This window comes from Pezoporus occidentalis, unplaced genomic scaffold (assembly GCF_034315485.1).
Source record: "Pezoporus occidentalis ecotype Australia unplaced genomic scaffold, CSIRO_AGI_Poc_V1 ctg118, whole genome shotgun sequence".
Taxonomy (NCBI): Eukaryota; Metazoa; Chordata; class Aves; order Psittaciformes; family Psittacidae; genus Pezoporus; species Pezoporus occidentalis.
Window position 1 is genome coordinate 5,090,304 of NW_026912972.1, and position 27,371 is coordinate 5,117,674.

Sequence of the window (27,371 nt, forward strand, 5' to 3'; positions counted from 1 at the left end):
ACTTTAGAACCTAGAGCAGTATTATTGATGGGCCAAATGTCTTCCTGGTACACAGCAGAAAAGCTCCATTCTTAATTTTGCAGAGATCCACTGTTACTTGTGCAAAGAATAGTACAGCCGGTACATTGATGTGCTATGAAATGCCAAGTTAAAATGTGCAACAATTGCTCAAATAAATGACCAAGTCCATGCAGTACTGACTCAGAACCTTATCTGCTGCCAGTATTTATCTGCACAAAACCCCCAAACATTAATACCATGGGTTGTTCCATTTATTAATGAGCCTCGTGGCATTTTTGCTCGCTCACACAGACGTGCAAGTACTTGAGAACTGCATTTCGTGAAGAGCAATGACTGAGTGTAGCACAAGATACTCCAGCTACTGAAGTCTAGTAGATCCTATTGAAGACTAAACCTTTTACACCTGAAGTGTACAGTTCTAAGAGTTCTACACAGCATATGAAAATCAGCATAGGATCTAAAAAGGCAATGGTTACAGAAAACAACTCTCACACTGAAGAGCTGCTCTTGCAAGTGGATATGCTGTCTTCACAGCTGTATCAAGTTCACAGAAAAGTACTTACATTTCCATTTACCTGTTGAGCTATATATGCACTGTGCACTTACTCTGCAGCTAAGCTCATGTAATAGGATACTCCAAGCTTACTTGCACCAAAAGCTTTAATTATTACAAGCAATACAAGAGCAAAACACAAGAAAATTTGTTTTATCCCACAACCACCATTGTCATTATATATTATTACAAGACACCATTTTTCAGTTATGAATTCAGACAATACAAAAGATGCATGACATTACATAAGAGCACAGAGTGAAGAAGTCTGACAATAACTTATGATCAATTATGAGAAATATTCTAACAAATATGAAAGAATCAAATATTGCTCCAATGTAGACAGCTAAGTTTAAGTATAGTTGTGCACAGTGAGGCACAATTCTTTTGAGCATTAATTTTTTAAGCAACCATGATAGTAACCATCGATACTTACAGAAATATTTTTCATTATAATTAAATATGGATCCTGACGCTTAAAAATCTTCAGAAAATAGAATAGAGTTTAAGTTACACATTTACAAGTGTGAAAGAGGACAGATGTGAATAAGGCATTCCTCTAATAAGGAATTGTAGACCAAGATTAAATTTTAAAGACCCTGTTTTCAAAATCATCTGCCTCAAACAAATTCAGGCCATTAGCTCAACTCCAATTTCTATAAGGCTTGTCCCATGCCAAGAGTTTCCTTCAAAATCCAGCGGCAGGACGTTTTAAGAAACATCACATGCCATCTGACAGATGAGAACGCATACAGCAGACCCCTGTCAATGGATATTAAACACAAAATAAATGGGGTCATGTTCTATTACTTACAAAGGGATGGTTCTAATCAAGAATGAAAAAGGTTTCATTATGCACAATCTTAGTTGCAAAATGCCAGTGATTATTACAGTTAAATGCAAAACCAAAGCATATTAAAGAACCCAAGGCACATTTGTCAATGCAGTATATTTATCACTCTTATTCCAGCACTTCAGTGATTTTAGCAACTCATTGAAATGGTCAGATCTCTCCTGTATTCCTAAGAGCAAAACACAGATCATAGCTGCAGACCAATGTTTACCAAAGTGTTCCAACTGCTCCAGACCCACCACATTTCAAAACCTTGCTCATGAGACGGATACTCATTTTACAGGCAGGAGCTGAAATGACATCATACAGTCTATAAGCCAGCTGGAGGGGGCCATCCAGACTTTGCCTTGACGAATTTTCTCCGGCTTGAATTTAGAAGATACATCATAGATCACATATTGAGTGCAAAATCTCTGGTCAGAAGTAGATTCTGCATGGTATGCCACCGTGTTTATTGTCTGCGTCACATCGCTGTCTGGTTTTGGCTGTCTAACCAAAATTTGTCCTCCTGCTGCTTTGACCAGCTCCACAAGGTCACTCTTCTGGTGATGTTTGAAAGATCCCAAGAAATAGAAATAACATCCATCAAACAACTTAGGCAGCTATGTGGAAGGAAAGGAAAAAAAAAAAAAAAGGAAGTATAAATACAGGTCATCACAACTGAGCACACTGGAAAACAGTGGAAAGGAATAATCAGTGCCTACAAAAAGACATCATTTAAAATAATCAATACAGGAAGCTAGAAGAGTCCCAACCCATGCCACAGGGGTTGGAACCAATGATCTTAAGATCCTTTCCAACCTTGAACATTCTATGATTCTATGTACCATCCTCAGTGTAAGTATGCAATCAAGAAAAGCTTGCTTACATGGCAAATTCTTGCTTATGTTCAAATATTTTCCAGCATAAAAGGATTTGAATGGTGAGCTATAACTCTGTACAACTACTGTTACAATACATTTAATGAACATTTCCAGTGTAATCCAGTAAGTAACCAGAAACTAACCCAGTTAAATATAAAAGTGGCCTTATAGGGAAACAAGAAGTAATAAACCCCTTTTTCTTTCATCAGATAATTTCAACAGGCTTCTAAAGCTGAAGAGAGAAGGCTGATGCAGCATCACTTCCTGTCCCATACAGCTTTTTCCATGAGTGTAGCGCAGCCTCTGACAAGGTTATAGCAACATATCTATTAATAGAGCAAAATGACAGCTTTATGGGTTTTCGCAGTTCTTTCCATCACCTTGCACGTAATCAAATTTCTGTACAAGACCACATTAAACTTTTACATCTACTGCACTTTTACATGTGGCAAAGGGCAAAAAAAAAATGCATGAACCAAAGGTCATTAAAATAATCTGTCTCAAGCGATAAAACCCACCAGGTGTTCTCTGTTGAGCCGGCCTCTTTGTGGGCCACCTTGAATTTCATACTTCTCTTCTTGTTCTCGAGCTGTGGTCCGTAGACAGGCTCGTACCCCTACAAAAACCGCAATGAGGAAGGCAAAGATTAGAGACCCCATATTTTAACAGAGGCTGCATGACATTTTAGGGACTCAGGAGATGCACTAAGATAAAAGGATTACCCACAGTGCAAAATACTGCATCCACATAGCATCAAAGCCTATGTGCTTTAGAAATTTGCCTTTAAACCTGAGAACATTTCCAACCACGGTTGAAGATGCAAGTTAGACGGGGAGAAGTAATATCACACTAAAATCAGTGCTATGAACACTGGGAGTTTTTAGCTTTTCCTCTTACCCACTAAGGGTCAACCGCTTAATGTCAAATGTCAGAATGCTGATCATTTGGAAGCTTAAATCCAGCATGTAGAACCAACTCTGCAGTTATGAAATGGAAGCAATTGCCTGATAAAGAGCAATTACAAAGCAAGCACAAAGCTGGCTTCTGAACAGCTATGCCCTCAAATAACAAATCAGATGGGATTTCAAAATCTCCAAGATCAGCACAAACTGGAGATTTATGCTAGGGTTTAACAGTGGCATTCATTTTTGTTACCACTGCTGCATAATGAGATTGTCTTTTAGAGTCAACATGGTTTTACCTTGTTTTAAGCCTAGTTTTTTTTTTTCCAATACAGAATGTGCTAATGTGTTGCTAACATCACTTAAATGTACTACCTGACCTCACTTTGGAAAGAGAGATTGCTGTGGTCACCCATTCAAGGATGGAACATTTTGCCTACACATACACTGCACTCATTAATAAAAATTACCCAAGAAAAGGTTTACAAAGCTAATTTTGTAGACTGCTCCATGAGGATTTACAGTGCTGTCAGAGCTGGTAACTGTTAAAATAGCACTTCATGCTTTGCACAGCATTTCTTACTCAGGCAACTTATTTCCACTGTACAAACATGAAACCCACAGTACCTAAAAAATACAAACTGAACAAAATCAGAAGTAAAATGTGAGGGGTTGATCCTAAAAAGGAAGAACGCACAAGAATATAAAGAGAAGTATCGCTGACAAAAGTACTGGATACCATGGCAGTAAGTAGCCAATAGATAGAAATTATCTAATGTAGAGAGATCTTGATAGCCAACTGTTAGTAATTTACTATGAGTTCACGTAACTCACAGAATGCAATGGGAATTCATATTTTAATTACTCGAAGTCCTCCAATGTAGTTAAATCAATAAAGATAAACCTATACAGAAAACCAGAACTGGCTGAATACTATGGCAAATATCCCTCCATGTACAGGTATAAGACTGATTATTTACAGTAGTTCATTCCTTCTAGAAAAATTAACATGAACTGGAAAACCAACCTAGTCATGTATTTTCTGGAATAGCAACTTACATATTCATTACTGGTAACAGCAATGAATACATTTTCAAAGCACTCATAACTCAAAAATAAATCTAAGTTATTTCAGTATTTTTTTATCATCACAACTCAACAAGACTTCCTGTGTCAGTTTCTCTCTAACTTACACAGCTATTCTTTCCTTCCAAGAAAATCTAGATGTTAATGGATGCCACTTATAATAAAGGAAAAACCATCTCATCTAAAGAACAAAACTGTCCATTCATTAAGAGCATGTTTTATTTCAATCTGCAATCAAAAACTCTATGAAAGGACTTTCACTACCTAAAGCTTCACTATAGCTGAGGGTTTTATACAATAAGTACATCACAAATAGAGCATCCAGAGCCAGCATTAGCAAATGAAGCAAATGTGATATGAAAGTAATAAAAGGTTGAATGAATAAAAAAACCCTACAATTTCTTTTTGTACCGCTACTCGCCTGAGAAACTAAAAATTAAGTTATGAAACTGACTGTTAGTGGAATGTCTATGTTAGAAAAATAGGTTATGACTGTATGCATACATATGTCCGTCCATTTCACACACCAAAGTTCTCCAAGGAATCTGTATGCCGCAAAGCGAGAGAGCAAGAAGAGAAGCTCACCTATACATCCCGTTTTCATCGTATCTAGAAGGACCACAAGATAAACATTTGTTACCTTGAAAAACTGGAAACATGCAAACAGACCATCTGTCTAGCTCTAGCTAGTGTATGTGTGATGAGTGCTCCGATTATTAAACCCCTATGTCAGGGGGGTTGGAACTAGATGATCTTACGGTCCTTTCCAACCCTAACTATTCTATGATTCGATGATTCATTTTGGCTTTTCTTAACCAGCTAGAATCACAACAAATCTGTGTCTTAACAGATCTGTGGCACAGAAGGTATTTTATCATAAAAAGCCATGAACGTAAGTTCTCAGTGCCCAGGTGTTTCCTTTAACATAAGCATGTTAAGGGACAACATCGTTAGACCTACCACACACCCAGCCCTTTTGTGGAGCAACAGATTCTGTGGTATTTGGTGGTAGAAAACTAGGACATTTTCAATTCCCAAACATATTTTTCATGCAAGATGTAGAAGCAGAACTTGCTCTGACTCATGGGTCTTGTCATATTTGAGAGATAACTACAAATGCTTTTGGAACTACTGTGCTCAGGGACATTTTAAGCAGTCTCATCTAACACTATGTGCAGGTTGCAAAAGAGGAAAGACAGTCTTTGCAATCCTCAAGCTCTGAGGAGATGGTGTTTCAGTCTTCAAAATAATTCATGGCAATCCTGCCACCAACAGCACAGCCAATCTGTAGTATCACTTGGAAAGAGACAAGACAGTACAGACAAGGTAACAGCAAAAGACCCTAAGGAACAAGGAATGACTGAAGACACGTATCATCAGAATCATGGTCTAGCTATATATTCAGAAAACCGATGCAGTTAGCAACCAGTGTTTGAGGAAGGTGCTTACAAACGTAAGGTGAACAGTCAAGGAATGGAAGACCTCCTAATTAGAAGAACGGAGCTAAAGTAATTTATTTAAGTGATAGAGACCAGTATGTCCGTTAACTGCAGACTTTGTTCAGACCGATTGCTTTGAGTCACTCATTTCTCTTCAGTGACTCCTGCATACTTAGAAAGAGATTCTGTACTAAAGAATTAAAGAATTCACATGCCACAATAAAAAAGAAATCAGAAAATCAAAAAAATAAAAATTATCTCTCTGTTCTCATATTTGACATAAAATGACAGAGGACTCAAGGTGTGTTTCTACCTAATTCGTTATGCATCTATAAACAAATTTTATTTACCCATTCTCCCCCCCCCCCCCAAAACTTAGTGTTAAGTCACTTGCTTCTAGTTTATTGATTTTGCATTATCATTTGCAGATACAATGGCTCCAACAGCCAAACTGAGCTTCTCAAAGACAGCATAATTAGCTTCAGCGTCACTTGGAAGCACCAGGAATGTATGAGCTTTATCATCCTTCTACAAGATGGCACAACCACCACCAAATGACCTGGTGCTAAAAAAAAAGCCCTCAATTTCACACTTATGAATAGGGATACAAACAGAAGATTAGAGCATACTTGATTAGAAGTATAAACAGAATACAAACAGAAGATTAGAGCAAACCTCAGCTTCTGGGTTGGTTTTTTTTTTTGTTGTTTTTGTTTTTGTTTTTGTTTTACAGATAGGGATTTTATTTTCTGTGAAAACTGAGTGCTGAATCCATTCAATAAAGCCCAGGTCTTTTTCTTGAGTAGGTATTATTAATTCTAAAGCTGCTAACATCTGTAAGTGGCTGAATAACATGACAGTTCCTTTTTAAGTCTCTCCATCCAACTGAGTGTCATGCTGATTAAGAGGACATATAAAAGGAAATAAAATTCCATAATGCACTCAAAGGTACATCACTCCACTTCTTTTACAGGGACATTCCCAGAAGCTCTCTTGACCTTACAGCACTCCTATTTAAGTCAGAAGTATAGCACCCTTTGACTTCAAACAGGAGCTATGTTAAATTGCTTCCCAGAACTCCTGAGATTACAGACTCTCATTTGTCCATCACTGTATTGAAAAGTCACCAGTTAGAACCTGGTGCCAAGACACTGCTGAAATGAATGGACTGAAACAAAGAATTGCTATTACACTAATTAGAAAGTGATCAGGACACCATCAATACTATGCCACCTCCCTTCTGAAATTGGGATGGACAACTTAAGTACTTATGCAAGAAAAGCAATTCAGAACAAGGCTGAACCTTGGAAGAACAAGAACATCCTTAAAGAAACTCTCTGAAAATGGAGGGTAAAGTAAACTTACTTTTGAGAAGACACCTGTAATTTTAGGTGGGGGTAGAGATAAGGGTTACGTTGTTTTCCTTCCCCCATTCACTGTACATTCTTCACTGGCACGCCTGACTAAAAATCTAGTCTGTTCTGCTCTAAAATAAAGTAAGACCATTCAACTTATTCAGGATCTCAGCCCATCTTGATTTATTCCTTGATGTTATTGCCAGTAAGACCTGTAGACCTAGGTTTGAGGTTGATCCAAGTTTATTCACCTAACATGCTCTTTTCCCTAAAGAGAGTGATTACTGCAACTACACTTTAATGGCCCTCTAGTTTATTCACAGTAGTTGGATCAATTACCACACGCAAAGAGTTGTGGTCAATGGCTCAATGTCCGGCTGGAGACCAGTAACGAGTGGTGTCCCTCAGGGATCGGTGTTGGGACCGGTCCTGTTCAACATCTTTGTCGCTGACATGGACAGTGGGATTGAGTGCGCCCTCAGCAAGTTTGCCGATGACACCAAGCTGTGTGGTTTGGTTGATACGCTGGAGGGAAGGAATACCATCCAGAGGGACCTTGACATGCTTGTGAGGTGGGCTGATGCCAACCTCATGAAGTTTAACCATGCCAAGGGCAAGGTCCTACACCTGGGTGGGAGCAATCCCAGGCACAGCTACAGGTTGGGCAGAGAAGAGATTCAGGGCAGCCCTGAGGAGAAGGACTTGGGGGTGTTGGTTGATGAGAAAATGAACATGAGCCGGCTTCAGTGTGTGCTCGCAGCCCAGAAAGCCAACCGTATCCTGGGCTGCATCAAAAGGAGCGTGACCAGCAGGTCGAAGGAGGTGATCCTGCTCCTCTACTCTGTTCTCGTGAGACCTCACCTGGAGTATTGTGTGCAGTTCTGTGTCCTCAACATAAAAAGGACATGGAACTGTTGGAACAAGTCCAGAGGAGGCCACGAGGATGATCAGGGGACTGGAGCACCTCCCGTATGAAGACAGGCTGAGAAGTTGGGGCTGTTCAGCCTGGAGAAGAGAAGTCTGTGTGGAGACCTCATAGCAGCCTTCCAGTATCTGAAGAGGGGCTTATAAGGGATGCTGGGGAGGGACTCTTCATTAGGGACTGTAGTGATAGGACAAGGGGTAACAGGTTAAGACTTAAACAGGGGAAGTTTAGATTGGATATAAGCAAGAAACTCTTTACTGTAAGGGTGGTGAGGCACTGGAATGGGTTGCCCAGGGAAGCTGTGAATGCTCCATCCCTGGTGGTGTTCAAGGTCAGGTTGGACAGAGCCTTGGGTGACACGGTTTAGTGTGAGGTGTCCCTGCCCATGGCAGGGGGGTTGGAACTAGATGATCTTAAGGTCCTTTCCAACCCTAACTATTCTATGATTCTAAAAGGCAAGATATGTAGCAAGGCACTTCATGTGGACCAGAGCTGTTTTGCAGTGTCCAGTTCTCATTTGCTAGCACTTGTTAATAAAGCTTGCCCGAGAGAAGAACACACTGGGGCAAGATCACATGTGCAAAGTGGTCATGCAAGGTTCTTCCCTAGAAATACAGAACATTAGAATTTTTAAAAGCCTCTTAAATAGCTGATTTCACACTTGCAATTTGTAGATGTAAACAAAATCATTTGCACCAAATGCCGGCAGAAAAACAAGCCTACTTTCAAGTCCCTAGAAAATACTGCAGAAAAAGGGTTTTAGCCTAATACAACCACATTTTAGCTTGATGCTACTACATTTGGCAAGGAGAATATACTGATCTTTTCCCCCCATTATTAGCAAGATAGTAAAGCATCAATCCTTACGCTGATCCTTATTACCTCACTGAACGGTTGCCCCTATCTTCTCACCTTCGGGTATATAATGGAACAAGCAGGTTAAAAGGGTGACCACCCAGTATCATTATTTGACCTTTGATACAACAGGAGCTACTAGCGCTGGTATACGTAACAGCGTTTTTGCAAAATTTAAGATCAGAGGCCTATGATCCTTATTTATGAAAGTCTTACTGATTTATAATGAAACTAACTGCATCAGCAAAAACAACTTAAACAGGATGGAGTATAGAAAGAACTGGTTGCCAAGAACAAGTTGTAATCACCCACAGATACCCAGGGGTAACTCTCAGCAACTCAATTAGCCTTAGTGGAGTTTTGTTGGATTTGCATTAATAAAGGAAAGAGCAGGGGTTAGTCCAAAAAATCTCTTAGAACACCAAAGGCAATTCAGAAATACACAATAGCAACAAAGAAGATAAAATGCTGCACATCCAAGATCTAGTAGATTGCAACTGAAACTTCCTCAGCTCAGCCTGCACTGGGTTTTAAGATTTACACGCAGATTGAGTAAAGCCTGATAAGATTATTTTCCTAGAAAAGGAAGAAATCTAGACTGAGAGAAAGCCTTAGGGAAATCTGGCACGGCTAGCTTCAATTTGCTCTCATCAACAGCATTACCGGTCTCTGCTATAGCACAGAGAAGAGTTTTTAAACTGTCTCATATTCTTACAAAGTAACTTCAGAATCTGAGATTTTCACAGAGGCAGAGATCCCATTTGGTTAAACAAGAGCAGTCCATTTTTCTAACACACAGAAATGACACAAGATGCTGCACAGACTAAAATGAATCGGCTTAAGAAAGGTTGTTAACAAGTTATCCAGCTGATATTTATTAAACATGATGGAGCAGATGCTTAGGAAGTCCTTAAAGATCAATTCCCAGATGCTAGGAGCATATAATATGAAAATCACTACATCATTTAAACCCCCAAGCATCCTAACTTCTTTAAGGAATCAATGTTTGCCACAGGTGTCCTCTAGACCGACCAAGGTGACTGGAGGTGAGGAGGAGAGGTCATGTTAAATTCCACCAAGTATGCTTACCCTCTGGATCCCACCACATACTGTTAAATTAGTATTTTCCATCCTTTTCCTTACAATGGGCTTCCTTAATGCAATATTTTCTTCAAACTAAGAGTTAGAGCACAAGGACTCTAAATATGAAAAACTGAGTATCTGGATGACCTAGAACAGAGGGAATAATGGAAACCTGGTTTCCTTTTCCTGTAGACTTTATTTCAAAACAGCCCACTTCCTAGCTCTGCAGACAAAGGGCAAACACCACATTTAAGATATTCTCACCCCATTTTCTCCTCTGTAAACCCCAAAAGTTTCACAGTCTAACTTTGTGCTGAATTTGAAACAAAACTGTTTGCTGCCTCTTTTCCAGAAGCTGCAGTCACTACAGGAGTGCAGGCGTTCAGACTTTGCTGATGTGAAGCATTCCTCGCAGCTTTACACCCAATACACAATATGCATACACAGATTTCAACCACATCCCACAGAGCTGAGTCTTTTTGTAGGAGGAGGCAGTTGAAGTAAGCCTCCAACTGCAAAAGAAGCATGAAACTCCAGTGATGAAAAGTTTTGAGCTGCTTTCAGGAGAGAGGGCTTTGCTGAGTATCAGCCTGTTACCTGAAGGAAGTTCATGCATGGAAGAGAGACACTGGAGCCTGAGAAGCAGTCAGCTCACACAACTTTGCACTTTTCCTGTCTAACAGCATAAACAAGGATGGGCATATTACTCCAAGAAACTCATAAAAATGTTTTCACCTTAAAACATCAGTCATGCAATTCCCTAGCTTTTCCAGTCAACCTCCAGTTGTTCTGTGGCCTTACAGGGAAACCATGGAGGTTCTGCATTCTTTTATATGATCAGAGCTGAATCATTGCTGTTGCTTCAGGTAAGTAAAACAGATGAAGGCGTAAGCAATCAGATGCTTAGAATTCTGCCAAATGCTTCACTGCAAAGACTGACACAAGCTTGTTCCAATGTGTATCATTACCAAGATCATTTTTCATCCCCTGCTTTAACAGATGACAATCAGTTTAAGAAAAAACAAGCTGAAAAGCTATTAAAGACTTCTGCTGGTTTTAATTACATTATTCTATGCTCTATAAAAAGCACAGAGGAAATACAGTGATACTTTGAATCTTTGTTTCAGCCTACTTGCAGAAGGATAATGATACGCTACTTTGTGCCCTATTACCATCTCAGAAATAATGAAGGCAATAAAATAATGAAACCAATGAAAGATATGGCCAAGGGCAAGGAGCACTGTGACAACAGTGTCTCAACTGAATCCTATGCTGCTTTGAAAGTGGATATATTGCTGACAGTGTATTATACACATGGAAAATATGGAACTGCAACTGATAAGGTGAAATTTTTCTTCTGTGAAGATCTAATACTGCTCAGTGGTGGCATCCTTTCATCCCAATCTACCTGAAGAAAAAAGGGAACCCAAAAAATGAAGATATGTATTTAAACCTTGCTCTCTAATACTTAGAGACCTTACATTTAGCTCAGAAAATTCCCCATTTCCTCTCCAATGATACTAATGGATGCTTTATCTGTGTGTATAGACACATGTAAACAGAAGCACCGTAGAATTAAACAAGAAAAGCAAATTGCTCTTTACTAAAGAAACACAGCTTGAAAGCCTCTTAGAACAGAAAAGTTAACATAAGAAATACACTCCTAAATGAAATACTGGGTTTTGCAAGCATGTGATGTTTTTTAAAGAAGTGGTATAATTATGTAGGGGCTATAAACGTAACTTTAGAAATAACAGACAAATGCAGCTTGCCTCGTAGTAAAAAAATTCAAATGCCCACTTATGCACAGTCAGCAGTTCAGTAAGTGCTACACTGAGCTTTACTTTCTCAAACAGTTCAGTGAAGGTTTTGAACAGTCTAGATCACTGAGCTATAAGCAACTCCTTCAATCTATTTACAGTGGCTTTGACAGAAGTAAGCCACGATATGTGCACACTTTTGGAAGTTTATTTGCATCACATTTAAGGAAACAAACAGAAGGCAAAATTGACAGAAATTATGGAAAAGCAGAGACCTCTTTTTCCTAGACACATGTTCCATCAGCAGGAGTCCCATTATTTGTTATAACAATCTTTAACTTGTAATGACTCTGAAGAAGACTAATAACAGACTGGTGGGAACAGATGGAGTGGTGCTGTTAATTATAGGCACTTAGCTGCATCAGACCCCATGAGTTATTACAAACAATTCCCACTAGGGAGGAGAATCACTCGCTTTTAAGTGGTATGTTGCTTACTAAGCTGGGAGCATTAGCAGCTAGGATTGTACTAATCAGTACTAACAACATAAAATAAAAGTCAGGTGCAAACAAAAAATATGAAAATAGTCCCCAAATAACTCTCAGACTATGTTTTTTTCTTTTCCAATAGCTTATAAAAGTTCTTCCACAAAGATTTAAACTCAGGTCTCACTAATTTAATCTCCCTACCATTCAGGTGAATTTTTCTAAGCATGTGACCAGCAAAAAGATACAATTAAAAACAGGAAACCCATCCTAGCAGAATGACAGAAGGTATGCAGACCTCTTGACCTGCGCGAAGCCAAGAACCTGCCAAGTGATTCCCCACAGAAACAGGTTATTCAGTCAGCTAAACAGCATGTTGTTCCAGAGCACCTGAACACACCCTTTCCCATCATACAATCCAAACATCACTTCTAAGTCTTCTGAGTTTCCTCCTGCATCCCTACCTCCAAACAGAAAACTGCCTCCCTTCTGCTTCTCAACAAAGCACCTGGATTCTATTAAATCCACCTGCTTGCTTGAAACAGTATTTCTCCATGTTACATTCAACTGCTACTCTTTGTAGGAATCACAGCACAAAACCAGTACAATGTTTTCCTTTTGCAAGCTCTCATAAGGCTACAAACAAAGCCAGTGTTGCAGAAAACATTTCTGAAGGGACAGTAATTCAAGAGACCCTTTAAAAAAGCATGGAACAAATACTGACTACCTGGAAGCCACAGGAACACTCTGAATAAAAGAACCCAGTCTTCAAGAGTCTGAGTTGTGCTTTGTTGGAAAAACTAGTATGCAACTTCTGAAGCTTTAAGCAGTACCTTCACAAACCTCAGTGACTGGAAAATTTAGACTATTAAAGAATCCTTATATTCTGATGTTTAGTCACACAGTAGAAAACCAGAATATCTGTCTGAGTTTTCCATGGATAATTAACTCATTTGTAGGGTACTTATTAGCTAAAAGGCCTTAGCCATAAAGGTCAAGGGAAAGAAAATGGCTTTTACAACTATTGTGAGAGCTGATACTAAGAAATATATTAGAAAGAATAAAAAGCAGATTTGGGGTGCAAGTCCACTGAACAGCTGCTCAAAGAAGCACGCACTGTATGAAAACTAATTACAAATTACATCAAAACTATTCACACGCTGAAGGGACACTGTGCAAATCATCCTTTAGAGGCTACTATTTTAGTTGACAAGTACTCCGGTCTGCTGGGCTCACGCGCACAGAAATGGGTACTGAAAGTTACATACACAATTGATCTGCCTGAGCCTGCATAAAGCCCGACAATTTTCTCAACTGAAACTGAAGTTCTTTATAACTGAAGTTATTAAGAACTTCAGCAGAAAGTACAAAAGGTGCTTATGATGACAGACCAACTTTGGTTAGAAATCTTAACTTTCAACAGATCTCACCTTATGTGCAAACAGGCAACACCTTACCTTCCTACAGGCCTTGACCAAGCAAAACTTTGCTATCAATTTCAAGGGAAGCTATTTATAAGAAATCCAAGGGTTTAATAAATTCCTTCCTCCTTTCCCAGGATATCTTCCATAATCTTTCAAATCACTCGTAATGTAGCAATAAACAAATTCATTCCCTACTGACACTTAGGATAAGACCAACCCATTACATCTAACAATGAAATGCACACATTTGCCAAGGAAGGAGCAGTTGTATCTAAGTTAATTCTCTTGTCATTCCATTCAGGAGTTGAAAAACCAAACCCCTCATACTTTATGTTAAGCTAGTATTGATATTAGGGCTGGTTTAGAAAAGAAAATTTTCTCTGGAATCCCATTTACAATTTGTGGTCAAAAAACCCAAGGAATCCCATATATTTAATACTTACATTCAAATTTGAGGACCCAACATCCAGTCAGAATAGCCATCATACATTTGACAGTTTTTGGCATTGGAACATCAGGGATAACGAGATGAGTTACTAGGAAAAAGATGACATCAGTAGAACTAAAAGCACACAAAAATCAGAACCATGCCTGGATGAAAAGCAATCAATCACCATTTAAAGAACAAACAAACTATAATAATTTATCAGCCACTCTTTCCAGCACAAGTATGTGAATTTTTTGACACTAAGATAAGATTAAGTAGGAGAGCTATTAGAAAATTTGTGGGTTTCAACATATACTTGCTGTGAAAAAGAGAAGTCATACTTCTATAGTTCTAAGCTAACACTGAAGTCTTTAGAAGAGGAGGCTCTGGTTTATAGGATAGTACCTTTTTTCCCAGGCCTTTTAAAGTTAAATATAACTTAGACAGGAATCTTCCTATGGGATCTCACAGCTTTAACTCAGAGCTAACAGAACTTAACTCACAGTCCTGGAGTAATAATCAAGATGTGAAAGATGGTAGGGGAAAATAACCTTAGCATTTCTTTCACAAGCAGGAAAGGCAGCACTCCAAACAACAACTAATAGGAGGGATTAAGACAAAATTCTCCTCAAAGGTGAAAAAGAAAAAAAAAACACCCAAAGCCCATAATTTGGCTGTATCATCTTAATGAAGAACCAAATTTAAAGCAAGATAGCATGTGAGAAAAAAATTGCCAACTTCTACTCGATGACATGCTCTTTCTAAAGGCACCACCATCTGCCTAAGACTCATTTCTGAAAGATAAGAATCTTATCGTGTCTCGTATGAGCAGAGACCTTTAAGTTGGTAAAAGAAGTGTAAAGAGACTTCGAGGAGGACAGAGTGATTTTAAATGTACTGCCAAACTGTGGCTCCCCTGGAAGATTCCTATTGTAGTAACCAGGTTTTATATGTATTTACATGCAACAACACACCATTATTCTACTACAGCTATAATTCAGGGATTTCAGAAACTACACTAATCAGGAACGATAAAAATGCTGTTGCAGCTAGCATCTTAAAGGATGAAGTGCAGAACTGTAGTACTTATATTTGGACAGAGACATTTTATCAAGACTGCATACCTCTGCTGTTAAAATCAGTACACTTTCGAGCCTTCAGAACTGTTGTTAGTTTGTTCAGCAGTTTCTGTTGTTCCACACTAAGACTGCTCCCCAGTATACCAAAAGGTCCATCTCTTGGCTGGCTGAAGCTCAGTACCTGCATGAACAGGAAACAAACTGAATGTTTAGGAACATAAATAAAGCAACTAACTCAACAGTTTTAATAAGAATAAGACACTGGAACAGGGTGCCCAGAGAAGCTGTGGCAGCCCCATCCCTGGCAGCGTTCAAGGCCAGGTTGGACAGGACTTGGAGCAACCAGCTCTAGTGGAAGGTATCCCTGCCCTTGGCAGGGGGTTGGAACTGGATGAGCTTTGAGGTCCATTCCAAACCAAACCATTCTATAATAATAAGCATTATTATTCTACCGTTTTATAATTAACCTATAAACAAACCATTCTATAATAATAAGCATTTTGAAAAACAATTCATGACAAGCTTAGTGGACAGGGTCCTTAAATAAATCTCTATATAACAAACCAGTTCTAGAGGAAAAAAGCTTGACATTTGAGGTACTTCATTTAGCTTATGCAAGGTACTAAAACAGCTTGTGCATCAGTTTTTTCTTACTTGCCTTTTTTTTCCATAAGGACACTGGTATGCACACATGTAGCTGGTTGAACATTGTGAAACAGCCTGTCTGACTGCAGTGTTGAAAGAGAAAAAATAATTCCCAATATAGTAAAGCCTCCTTTTCTTAATGAAGTATTACCCACAGCTACACTACCAATATGTTGAGTAGCCTGTATAATTAACATGTGTGCTTCCTTTTACTAAAAAGTCCCCAATACATTGCCCTGTAAGTAATGAATGCTTAAGTTTGTTTTATGCGGATACTGCTAATGCAAAGTAAAAGGATCTACTTGCTCAAGTTTTATGCTGACAAGGATGTGATGCTTCAGCTCTGAGGTCTTTATAAGTACTCCCAGATCCCATATACAGATACACCTTTGAGACCCAGTTACCGTAAAGTCTCAGGCTTCGGATCAAATCATCCACACAAGCTAGTAAGCACCCATTGGTGCACACTCATCCCAAAGCAAATGCAAATACTGAGGGTTATCTTTGCAACAGAAAAGCTGGATCTTTCATTTGCTTCAGGTGGGAGTAACAGTCAGATCCTTGCAGATTTAGCTGCAACAGTTTACTTCTGGCCAATGGTTATCTTATTACCTCAATAAGGAGGGAACATAACAGGCTCTATACCCTGGAGTAGACTAGGACTGCTGGTATCACTAGGATAACCTGATTTTGACCACAAGTCCTGAGAAGTCTTTGGCAGGAAACCACCAAAACAATCTTCCAAAACCTGTTTTTAACTGCTGAGCTGGTATCTTCATTTTTGGACAAAGAATTATACTGGAACAGCATTTTAAGAGCACACAAAAAGCAAAGACTGCTACTGCTTTCAGCCAGTTTGGTACGTAGAATGCATTCAAATATGCAGAAAAACAACAGCAAAGTTAAATCAGCAATACTTCAAGAATAACACAAGGGTCATTCTTCTATGCTAAAGCCACGTTACAAGAAACGTCCTTTGTTTTCCCAGATAAAGCTGTAACACAGAATACCAGAGCTTGTAAGTGTCCCACATACATTCTAGAAATATTGGCTGAGTTAGTTTCCCAGCCCATTTTAAATGTCCCTGTAAAGGCAGGTGATGCGCTGTAATTTAGTCCAAGCCTTCAATACTTACAGGATGACTTACATTTTTTTCAAAACCAAAACAAAACCAAACAATCACACATGTTTACCTCAGAGGGTTGGTTAAGTGGAAATGATTCATTCTTCACTGGTAACATTAGCACAGACTTCATCTTTTCACTTTCTGCATAGTCCACAGGCCGCAGACCAAATATATTACTGGCAAAACAAGCACAGATGGGTTTAAGTAAATAAAATGTGACTTGATTCTTAACTAACTGGGAACATTACCTGGGAAACTTTCCCTCCCACATTCTTATTAATATGTAATTTCATCTAAAACCCACAAAGCTTCAAGTAAGAACTGCATCAACTGCATCCAAGACAGATGGATACTGAATTACAAGCTGCTGCATTCAGTTGAGGAGTAAGGGATGTTCAGAGCAGTATGTTTGGTTAAATAAACCCCAGTCCTTGTTAAACTGTTTCAACATGCATTTTGATATCGTTCACAAGACGTAGAAACTTCAGCTTTAATATTTCATTGCCGTCACATAATCAAGAAATGTATTTTTGGCTTACCCATTTGCCATAAAAGACATGTCAGAAGATCCTACATACTGTGTTAAACACTAGAGCTCGATGTAGTTATGCTTTTATGGGAAAAACTATCTGCCTCCTACTAGGGAACTGTGACTCCCTCACACTTCCAAAATTTGAGCATGCATCTCATTTTTGCTCAGCATGCTGTTCCACAGAACACATTATAGCAAATTCATTCAGATTTTAGTTGCTTTGCCAATTCTGTTGAACACTATTCATCCTATGTGGCACCTCATAGTTATTAGATATGCTTCAAGACCCATTTCCTCCCCCGTTCTTTTAGCATTACTCAGACAGATATGAGTTGCTATAAACACAACATCAAGCACAGCCATGGCTTCTTTCTCTTCTTCACACAACTTTGCAGCTGCAGGGCAGTAGTGAGCAAAAGCCTGAAGACAAAAAACAGGTCTGATCACTGTTAAACAAACATAAAATCATAGAATGGGTTGGTTTGGAAAGGTCTTCCAAAGCTCATCTAGATACAGCCCCCTGTAATGAGCAGGGACATCTTCAACTAGATCAGGTTGCTCAGAACCACAGCTAGCTTGGCCTTGAATGCCTCCAGGGATGGGGCATCCACCACCTCTCTGAGCAATCTGTGCCAGTGTTTTACCAGCCTCATCATAAAGAACTTTTTCCTCACACCCAGCCTGAATCTCCCCTCCTTTAGCTTAAAACCATCAGCCCTCATCCTGTCACAATAGGCCTTGATAAAAAGTCTCTCTTACAGGCCCCTTTTAAGAACTGAAAGACTGCAACAAGGCCTTCCTGGAGTCTTCTCCAGGCTGACCAACCCCAACTCTTAAGCCTGTCTCCATAGCAGAGGTGCTCCAGCCCTCTGAACATTTCTGTGGCCCTTCTCTGGAGTGCCTCCATCAGGTCCATGTCTTTCCTGTCCTGAGGACTCCAGAGCTGGAGGTAGGACTGCAGGCGGGATCTCACCATGGCAGAGCAGAAGGGCAGAACCACCTTCCTTGTCCTTCTGTATACGCTCCTTTGGATGCGGCCCAAGATAGCATTGGCCTTCTGGGCTGCAAGCGCACATTGCCAGCTCATAGAATCACAGAGTAGTTTGGGTTGGAAGGGACCTTAAAGATCACTTAGTTCCAATCCCCCTGCCATGGTCATGTATAGCCTTCCATCCACCAGTCCCCCCCAAGTCCTTCTCCTCAGGGGTACACTCAATTCCCCAGCTTGTATTGATAGTGGGGGTTTTCCTGACCCAGGTACAGGACCTTGCACATGGCCTTGTTGAACCTCATGAGGTTTGCTTGGGCTCACTCCTTGAGCCTGTCCCTCCCGTCCCTTGGGCACATCAGCTGCACTACTCAGCTTTGCATCATCTGCAAACTTGCTGATGGAACACTTAATCTCACTGCCTACGTAGCTGTTGGAGACACTAAATAGTACTGGTCCCAGTAGAGACCCCTGAGGGACGCCACTTGTCACTGGCTGATCCTCCGCCAGGACTCTTGGGAATATTCTGCTTGCTCTGCCCTTTGCAAGAATAATGGCTATTCCAACTGATCCTCTTCTCCCCACCTCATGTAGCTCTGGCTCTCAAAAACCATAATAAAAGCTCGTTATGAAGGGGAAGCTTGTCACCAAGAACAAAGCCCTGACTCAGTATCCAAAATCCGGTAAGTTTAGTCATCAAACAATGAAACATTTGAAGAGGTCAAAAAAACACTGCATCTTTTGAAGTGCTGTCTCCCAGCCAGCCACACGCCCTTGTGCAGAGAAGGAATCTAGGAAACTTTATAGGGAATTCTATAACCCAATACAGTCCAAATATAAGCTCAAATCATTAAGTTTTCACTGACTTAACCAAGGGGCTTTAGCCAATGCAGTGCTGAAAGATGCATCAGATCTTAGCACCTTTCTACGCTCCTGACTGAGCACCGCTCACTGATAGGCCTCTTGGGAAAATAACCCACAAAAATCCCATACAGAAGATTCTGGGATGGTATTTTAGGATAGCTAGTTTTACAATATTACCAACCCCAAACTTGTTTGTGTACTAATGAGCAGAGAGCTAACATAATACAAATTCTGCAGCCTAAAACATAATTGGTTAAATCTCAGCCCAGTCCTGGGAGTTGCAGCCCATTAAATATTGTCATGCTGCTCCTGCTTTGTCGTACATCATCAGGGTAGCTCTTGCCCTTTCTTTAAATAAAAGTCATATTCAATTCACACTGCTGCAGGACAGAGTTCCTTTGAACAATGCATAAGGAGAAGGGGTGGATGTATATTAGCACATATGTTAAAATCACCTTTAGACTAGATGGCTGATCTTTTACTGTGAACTATGCAGGAGGGGGGGGAATCATTCCATGCAGTAGCAGAGATTTGAGAGTGTCTTCTCCCCCACATCCTATGTCACAGTAAGATCCTTGACTGTTGAAAACAATTCATGAATGTTTACCACAGATAAATATATACACCTCCACAGTTAGATCTAGCACATTTTTTACTAATGAAACTGTACAAACAAGAGTTCCAGCTACTCCCTCTATATTCTCTTCTTTTTTTCCTCCTTTTTTATGATGGTATCAGTTGCTTCTTACCATGTATTGCTATCCCATCATTATGCATCATTAAAGAATTAATGGCTATTCACAGGATGTTAAGATAGCATAGTTAAAGTAAAAAGTGACAAACTTGGGAGCTGAGGTCTGAAAAAAGGAACTTCAGCCTAAGGGATGGATGTAAGAGTTCTGCATGTTTGTAACAAAGCAGCTTGCTGAGCTTAAGGAAAGTGTGAAAAGTAGCTGTAACAGGAGAAAAGAGTTTGCAAAATAAAAACTAAGGCAAAGAACATGTCCTAACAACAGATTTCAAGTATGGCATTATGATTTACATGTCCTTTTTAAAGAGAAAAGAGATGGAAAATGGTTTGTTCTTTTTAGTCAGGCACCTACTAAGCATCCAAGAAGTAATCATGATCAGAACAAGACCTTGCCCACTCTCTGTTGGGCTGGTACACATATGAGTGTAGTTGCTTGAGGAACCATTTTTAACATTTCAGGAATGTATTTTAGGATCAAGGACTACATCTATGCAGCCACAAGAACACTGGTAAGGCACAGGAATGGGAAACAGCTTTTGGCAAAAGCATGTGCTCAACTCTGTCTTTATTCAGCCAAACTAAACAAGAGAAATCATTCCCTTTTTTTCAGAGTAAAAAATGAATTTTGACTCAGTTTGCAAAACAAAGTTAAGTGAGACATGCATCTTAGGTCCACCCTCACACACAGATAGAGCATTCTTAGAAATATCAGTAACTATGTTTGTGTGTTCCTACTATAGGTCTGGGTTTGCTGAGAACAAGTCCAGTGTACATGTTTGCTTAGCAGCGTAAGTTCCACACTCAGAAGGAAGACACACTTGTTTCTACAAGAGATAAAAGGTGTCTCTAGTGCTTAAGCTAGAATACAAGGTCTCTGAGGCATACTTCTTTTTATCAGAACGAAAAAGGGCTTTTTGTAAGTTGTTTTAAACATTCAAGAGTCAGATGTATCCTTTGATACAAGCAGTCTCCTATTAGTAAGTCATTAACGTACTGAATAGGCAGTAGAGGGCTACTACAGCTAGAACAAATTCCAATCAAAGAACAGAATGACTGTGCTGAGAACAAAGATGAGCCCAGTGAAGAGCAACTCAATGTAATCTGCAAGTATAACTTTACATGAGATGATAGATGGTATCTTAAGGAGTGACAGATAAAAGAACTTCTTAGCAAAAGCTTTAGAAATGAAATTCAGTTTATAGTGCAACACTGCTGAAGTCTATGGTATGAAGACAACAGAGGTTACTGCTATAGTCAGAAAGAAATTTAACAGCTACCTTCTAAATGTTTCATTAAACTTTCAAGAAACAAGTGACCACAGACAAGATAAATCAGGAGACACCCCTGTCAATTCTTTAGAAGTCCCAAACTTGCACAGCTTCTAGTACAAGCAAACAATAACTATATAATACTGCGTAATCAGGAGTTTTAAGCTGCTCCACTTTAATTTCAGATGTTATTTGCTGTTCTACAGCTGGGCACAAACCAAAGTTTATCCCAGCCCCACAAGAGTTCAGTATTTAACGGAAGCCCCACAACCATGTCCCAGGGCAGATCTGTAACCACTTATTCCCATGTGGAAAGCTGACCAGTTTGGGGATCTCCAGTGAGCACCTATATTTTGAGAGTACGGTAATGTTGTGGTAAGCAGAGAACCTGACAAAAAGAAGAAAATTTATCTGTGTAACCAGAAAGACCGTCTTAGATATCCACAGAGGGCCAGGGTTTCAATTAACCTGCTGTCAGCAGGAAGGTAAGCTGTCTTGGTGCAAGACAGTACGCTAAGTTGCGCTGGCTTGACTCAGAAAAAGCAGACAAAACTATGTCAGTGTCATGGGTCTTGTGCCTCCTAAAATTAACTGCAGGTTACATAAGTTTCTGACCTTATGCCATTCATAATTGAGGACCACTACCTACCCCAAAGCATTCCCACAGGTTTGGTCAGAATCAGCTTCATAACTACTCAAAAGACAGCTATCACCTAAAAGAAGAAATAAAAAATAGGGCAACACAACAATTTTTACTAATGCTAAACTTACTGTGCATGAAGAACTGGAAAGAGAGCCCATTTGAGTGAAAGCATTTAGGAAGTACTGTGAAATTGCAAACACACAGATCTAATTTTTCAAATCACTTGGCTTGCTGTGAAGCAAGGAAAAAAGAATTCAAGGGAGTGAGCACATGAAAAAAAAGCCATAAAAAGAAAAACTAGCTATGTGTAGGAGATTAACTTAAAAAAATTAACTAGACCACCAGGACAATTAATAGGTCCACTGGTCTATACAATATTTTTCATTTGTAGTTCTTATCTTCCCCAGTCAGTGAAAACTTCAAATGGCAAATGAAGTGCCACAGCTATTAAATCTTACAGATTTCCAAAGAATTTTTTTGCCAAGGGATAACAAAATCCCAGGATTTCAGTATTTGCCTTCTGGCAAAAAAGGTAGTTTTCATCTGTGTTTACTTGGTCCAAAAGATACACAGCTGCTTCATATTACATACATTCAATGCACTAGGTATTAACAAGCAAGGAGAGAGAACTAGCCTGAAAAGACACGTGGAATGAAATGTACTTGATGGGTCTGTGAACCTGATGATCTAAAACTGAATTAGCCTCGGCTCTCTAACAGCAAGGGTTATGCTAGTATCTGTGTGCCTCATGAACTGGGGTCCCCCAGAAAGCGGCTGTGTTTGCTCCTAAGTATATCTTGCATCCCTCTACAGACCAGTGGATTTTACCTGCCTTGGAGCCTGCAGTCAATAAATATTGCACATCTTTAAAAAAACGTTTCATCTTGCACAACTGAGTATCATACTAAATTTCAAAACTACTGCTCTAAGCATGCTATTCGACACAAGCTCTGTTTTTATTCCAGTAGATTAACTCTTCAACACACAAGGGACATTAAGACACAAAACCGAGTTAATTCTACTGTTAAAACAGCAGCAAGACATCGGTCACTTTTGTGAGGTTTCACGCTATATATTTAATAGTGTCCCAAGCCACATTTGAATAAATTTATCATGTTCACATTTTACTTAGCTTAGCTAAAAGAAAAGACTTTAAGTAACCACAGTGAACTATTTAAACTTCTCCCCCAACCCCCATTAAGGTTATGAAGAATCACTTTAATACGCTAGGATAAAGAAGGCCCTCTCCTGGGTTGAAAGTTAGCTCACTGAGATCCTGAAGAGCCCTCAGAAGAACCAAGAAAGTTTCATACAGCAAATAAATCCCAAACAAACTAAATCCACCAAAATTAGACAAATTACCAGTTTGGTTAAATCAGTGTGGCATTGTCTTAGCTCACACACAGTGTGCCTCTAAAGTTAAGGCACTCCTCAAGTATATTCCTAAAGAAAATAAACCTTTCAGAAGAGATTCAAGTTTTACTCATCACTGCTCAATTTCTACTTTAGAGATCCTAAAGTGATAATGTGATATTGAGCAGAGCCTGCATTAAGTACAAAGAGGCCAATTAGAACTAGCCACACTGAAAAGAACTTTAATTGTACCTTCTTAAGTGATCACCCTGCCCTTGCCTCTTAAAACTGTGGTCTGCAGATCTTGGGGATCTCAAACAAAGAAGTCGCCAAAGAAAGCAACCTTCTTGTCAGATGTGACTTCATTATAAGGGTACCTGGAAAAAAAAATTTTCAACCGTCTACATTAAAGGCAGCTCAAATCCACATATCTAAAGAAATTCAGCCACTGTTTAATTGGGACTGCAACTACCAGAGACAGAAAAAATAATACTGTAAGATTTGCAAAGTCGTGATGCAGGGAAAGATCACGGTGCAATTCATTGCTGGAAACTAGCAGGGCACAGGAAGGAAGGGAGGCACAAGACATTCTCAGAAGTCTCAGCCATACTGTTCTTGGTTCTATTGTTTCTCGGTAGTGTTTTGAAGAGGTCAGTAGAATCTTGCTACTCAAGCCTGAACACTTGGCTTGCACATCCCTTTCTCTGTGTCTCTAATGCTTTCTTTAAAAATAGGTGTGTGTGGAGAAACACGCCCTTTCCATCATCAATGCAATAGTAACATGCACAGTAGCATTCCAGCTACAGAAGATTTGGAAATCTTTTTCCAAATGGGACATACAGGGCTGGATTTTTGCCAAAGCACCTGTTGTTCCTATTGCCAGACAAATGAAACAAAGATAACAGGTGGCTAAATTTGTTCCAGCAAAAGATTTTAGGTTTAAAAAAAGTGTCTACATCTATTTATTAACACCGCAACACTAGCTATTTCAAGTACCCCAGAGATCAAGTCAAGAACAGTGAACACTTAGAAGTGCACTAGAACCCATTTTTGATATTAAGGAGCTAGTTGCAGAGTTGCAACATATCCTATGTCACACTGTTTTAATATACAGCTGAACATAACCTGTATTCAGTGAAAAGCTAAGACAGCATATAAGGTTTCTAGAAAGCTCTCCTTCCATGATCAAAAAGCTTCTGTTTTAATAGAAAGTCATGTTTGCTTATGTAGAATGAGCTGAAAGAGGTTCAGTTTAATCTCAGTTTGCATGGACACAAGTTACAGGCTAAGGCTAATGAGAGACCTGCAGAGTCCACTGTTGGCATTTGGAGTCTCAGCTGTGCAAATCTACCAGTGCTTAAAACCTTGCATCAAAGCCATCCACTGTGCTAGACTTTCAAATACCGTGAGAAGTGCCACAAAATTAGTCTGCAATATTCAAGTGGCTTGAAATCAGTTTCTGAATTTGTCAGCTTTTCAAGGTGTAATGCATGGTCTTTCCTGTTCAAGAACAAAGTGAAGATGAACAGCTGATCCTTGTTTTACTTTTTCATGCTAAAGTTTTGTGGGTTTGTTTTGTGGGGTTCTGTTGGGTTTTTTTAACTCCCTTATATTCAAGATTAGCACCCATTATGAAAACCTTATGCTTTTCCACCGAATACCTGAGTTCTCTAAGCTTCAAGAGCGAATATAGAGGGCTGAAGTGATTAAACTGAATTGTTTATGCTTCTTTATGCAGCTGGCAAGGAAAGTTGTGTCACGCAAGACTTCATCCTATTGTGTTACTAAACACACACATCTATGGACAACATGCATCGAACTCAGATTTTATACACACAGGCCTGGACAACAGCAATACTACAACACCTAAACCTACATTTAGCGTCTGAGAAACTTATAGCTTGTAGGGTTATTCATAGACTAATGGATTCTTTCGCACCTCCTACATCCAAATGCCAAAATCTTTTAGAGGCTTAACTGTATAGAAGATTCAACTAAAAATATTTCTAAGATTTATTTTTTTTTAATTAAACAGTGTACCAAGAATTAGTGCTTTAATCCAGAATGGTAAAAAATGAAACACACTCCCCACATATCAGCCTGTGTCCATGTCACTTGTAAAGGTAGAGACTGGACTAAACCACCTTTTTGTAAGTGCAGTAAAAGTAAAGAGACAAAGAAACAGCTGTAGGAGTTCAAAACTCACCTAGCTCAGCACCTTAGATCTGACAGGAGCTATAAGAAGATGCCAACAAGAAAGTGTAAGAACCAGGTAAGCTTATTTTGTTACTTTCCTACTATAATCTCCAATACTCCAGCTATCTATGATTCAGACATCCTCAGAAAAGCTTAGGACAAAGCAAAATGGAAAGAAAACACCTACGTGGAAAAGAAGGATGTAAGTATAGCAGAGCATATGTTTAACACCCACCCCCTCACTTCAGATAAATCACATTTATTACTAGCTTTACTTCATGTTTACTTAACATACACCCTGGAAGTTGCAGCTGTGCCACAGTTAAAATAACATTCCACATGTACTTACACTGCATCACGGGAAGCACCATGCAAAAGCAGCAGCTCAACAATGCTCACGTGCCCATTCCTGGCAGCATCATGAAGCGGCGAGTCGTTCTGGTACCCTGTAGTATTCACTAGTGCCCTGTATTGCAGCAACAGCTCCACCACTTCTCTATGCCCATGATTACATGCCTCGTGCTAGTTGAGTAAAGCCATAGGAGAGGAAACTCAAATGAAACAGAATTCAGAGCAAGGATTTTTGTCACACCAGTTAACACATTCATTTTCAAATACCTCTCAGTAGATGGTGGGGAAGGTGATGCTAGGATACTGCATTACATTCCTGACATGAATTAACCTTGGACCTTAGCCCTAATAAAAAGCACAGAACAGAACTGAACAAAGGCCAATCTTATGCAAATTAAGACTATAGAGAACAAAGCCTCCCAGATTAGAGGCTCTGTCAAGAGTATTCTTCAGAGTAGAAGAAGTCATGGTTGAAAAGAACCTTTTGTTTATTTTCTGTAATTCAAATAAGGAAGTTTTTCATTCAACTACTTGATGTATTTCCAAAATGGTTAAAAAACACTGAGGACATTAAGAGTCTATAAAATATACACATTGCCTGCAACTGATTATTTTCTAGTTACCACAGTTATATTTTCTACATTGGCAAAATTGAAGGCTAATAAAATTTCTTGGCATGCCCTACCCCAGCAGAGGAGAGCTGGATTTGGGCACATCAGTGTTCAGTAACTGTGAATAAATTCTTTTAAACTTGTTTATTGCCACTTACTCACTTTGCTTAATTTTTTTTTCACCAAAATGCATGTAAAGGAAACTAAAACATGGGAGAGGAAAGGAGGAATGAAATGTGATTAGAAGACAGATGACAGAAAAGAAGCCTTCAGCACCCACCAGTGGTGTCCAGCCTGCATTATCTTTGACATTGGGATCTGCTCCATTTTTCAGCAGTTGTTCAACAGCTGCTAAGTCACCCTAGACAGGAAAAACATACAGTTACTAAAAAAGCAATGGAGGAGACACTAAACGACTACAAAAAAACAAAAGATGCAGAATTATACATTTAGCTGCAATAAAAAATGTAATTACACAAGTCTCCCATTTAGACAACAAAAGCTCGACTGGTTTGGAGGCCATGGTTTATTGTTACTGTTCATTTAGAAGCACCTACACACTTTACACAAATATATACTGTCAGATAAAAATGCACATAACAGACTTAACCCAGAATAAATGGACAAGTTTGTGCTACAAGGATTAAAGTCAGGAACATTTATTGAGAATTTACTTGCTCTTCAGATTAGATTTTTTTCAAGCTAATCTAAATAACTGATTAAAAACATGCTTAGGTGAAACAAATTAATAAGCCTGACAAGTCTTGAACCAAACGAAGAGTTTTATTCAACACTGCAATTTCTGTTCATGTTGAATCTCACTGACACTTTCTCTGACAGCTGTTCTACCCAAAGAGTTTTCATTTGCTTTTTGCAAGAATGCTAAGCAAGAGAATGTATGTGGAAAACGGTGGGAAGAGAAGAGGCTGAGAC

General features: G+C 39.3%; 1 protein-coding gene across 2 annotated transcripts in view; it reads right to left on the bottom strand.

Moving 5' to 3' along the window:
• Positions 1 to 663: 663 nt before the first annotated feature.
• BARD1 (BRCA1 associated RING domain 1) overlaps positions 664 to 27,371 on the bottom strand; it is a 47,417-nt gene continuing 20,709 nt past the window's right edge. For both annotated transcript variants that reach the window (XM_062603411.1, XM_062603403.1), the window contains exons 5-11: positions 26,719 to 26,799; positions 25,826 to 25,998; positions 16,949 to 17,057; positions 15,156 to 15,291; positions 14,048 to 14,140; positions 2,809 to 2,906; positions 664 to 2,029 (exon numbers count right to left, since the gene is read on the bottom strand). In XM_062603411.1, coding sequence (XP_062459395.1) covers positions 1,700 to 2,029; positions 2,809 to 2,906; positions 14,048 to 14,140; positions 15,156 to 15,291; positions 16,949 to 17,057; positions 25,826 to 25,998; positions 26,719 to 26,799 — 1,020 coding nt within the window. In that variant the 3' untranslated portion in view covers positions 664 to 1,699. The remainder of the gene's footprint in view (positions 2,030 to 2,808; positions 2,907 to 14,047; positions 14,141 to 15,155; positions 15,292 to 16,948; positions 17,058 to 25,825; positions 25,999 to 26,718; positions 26,800 to 27,371) is intronic.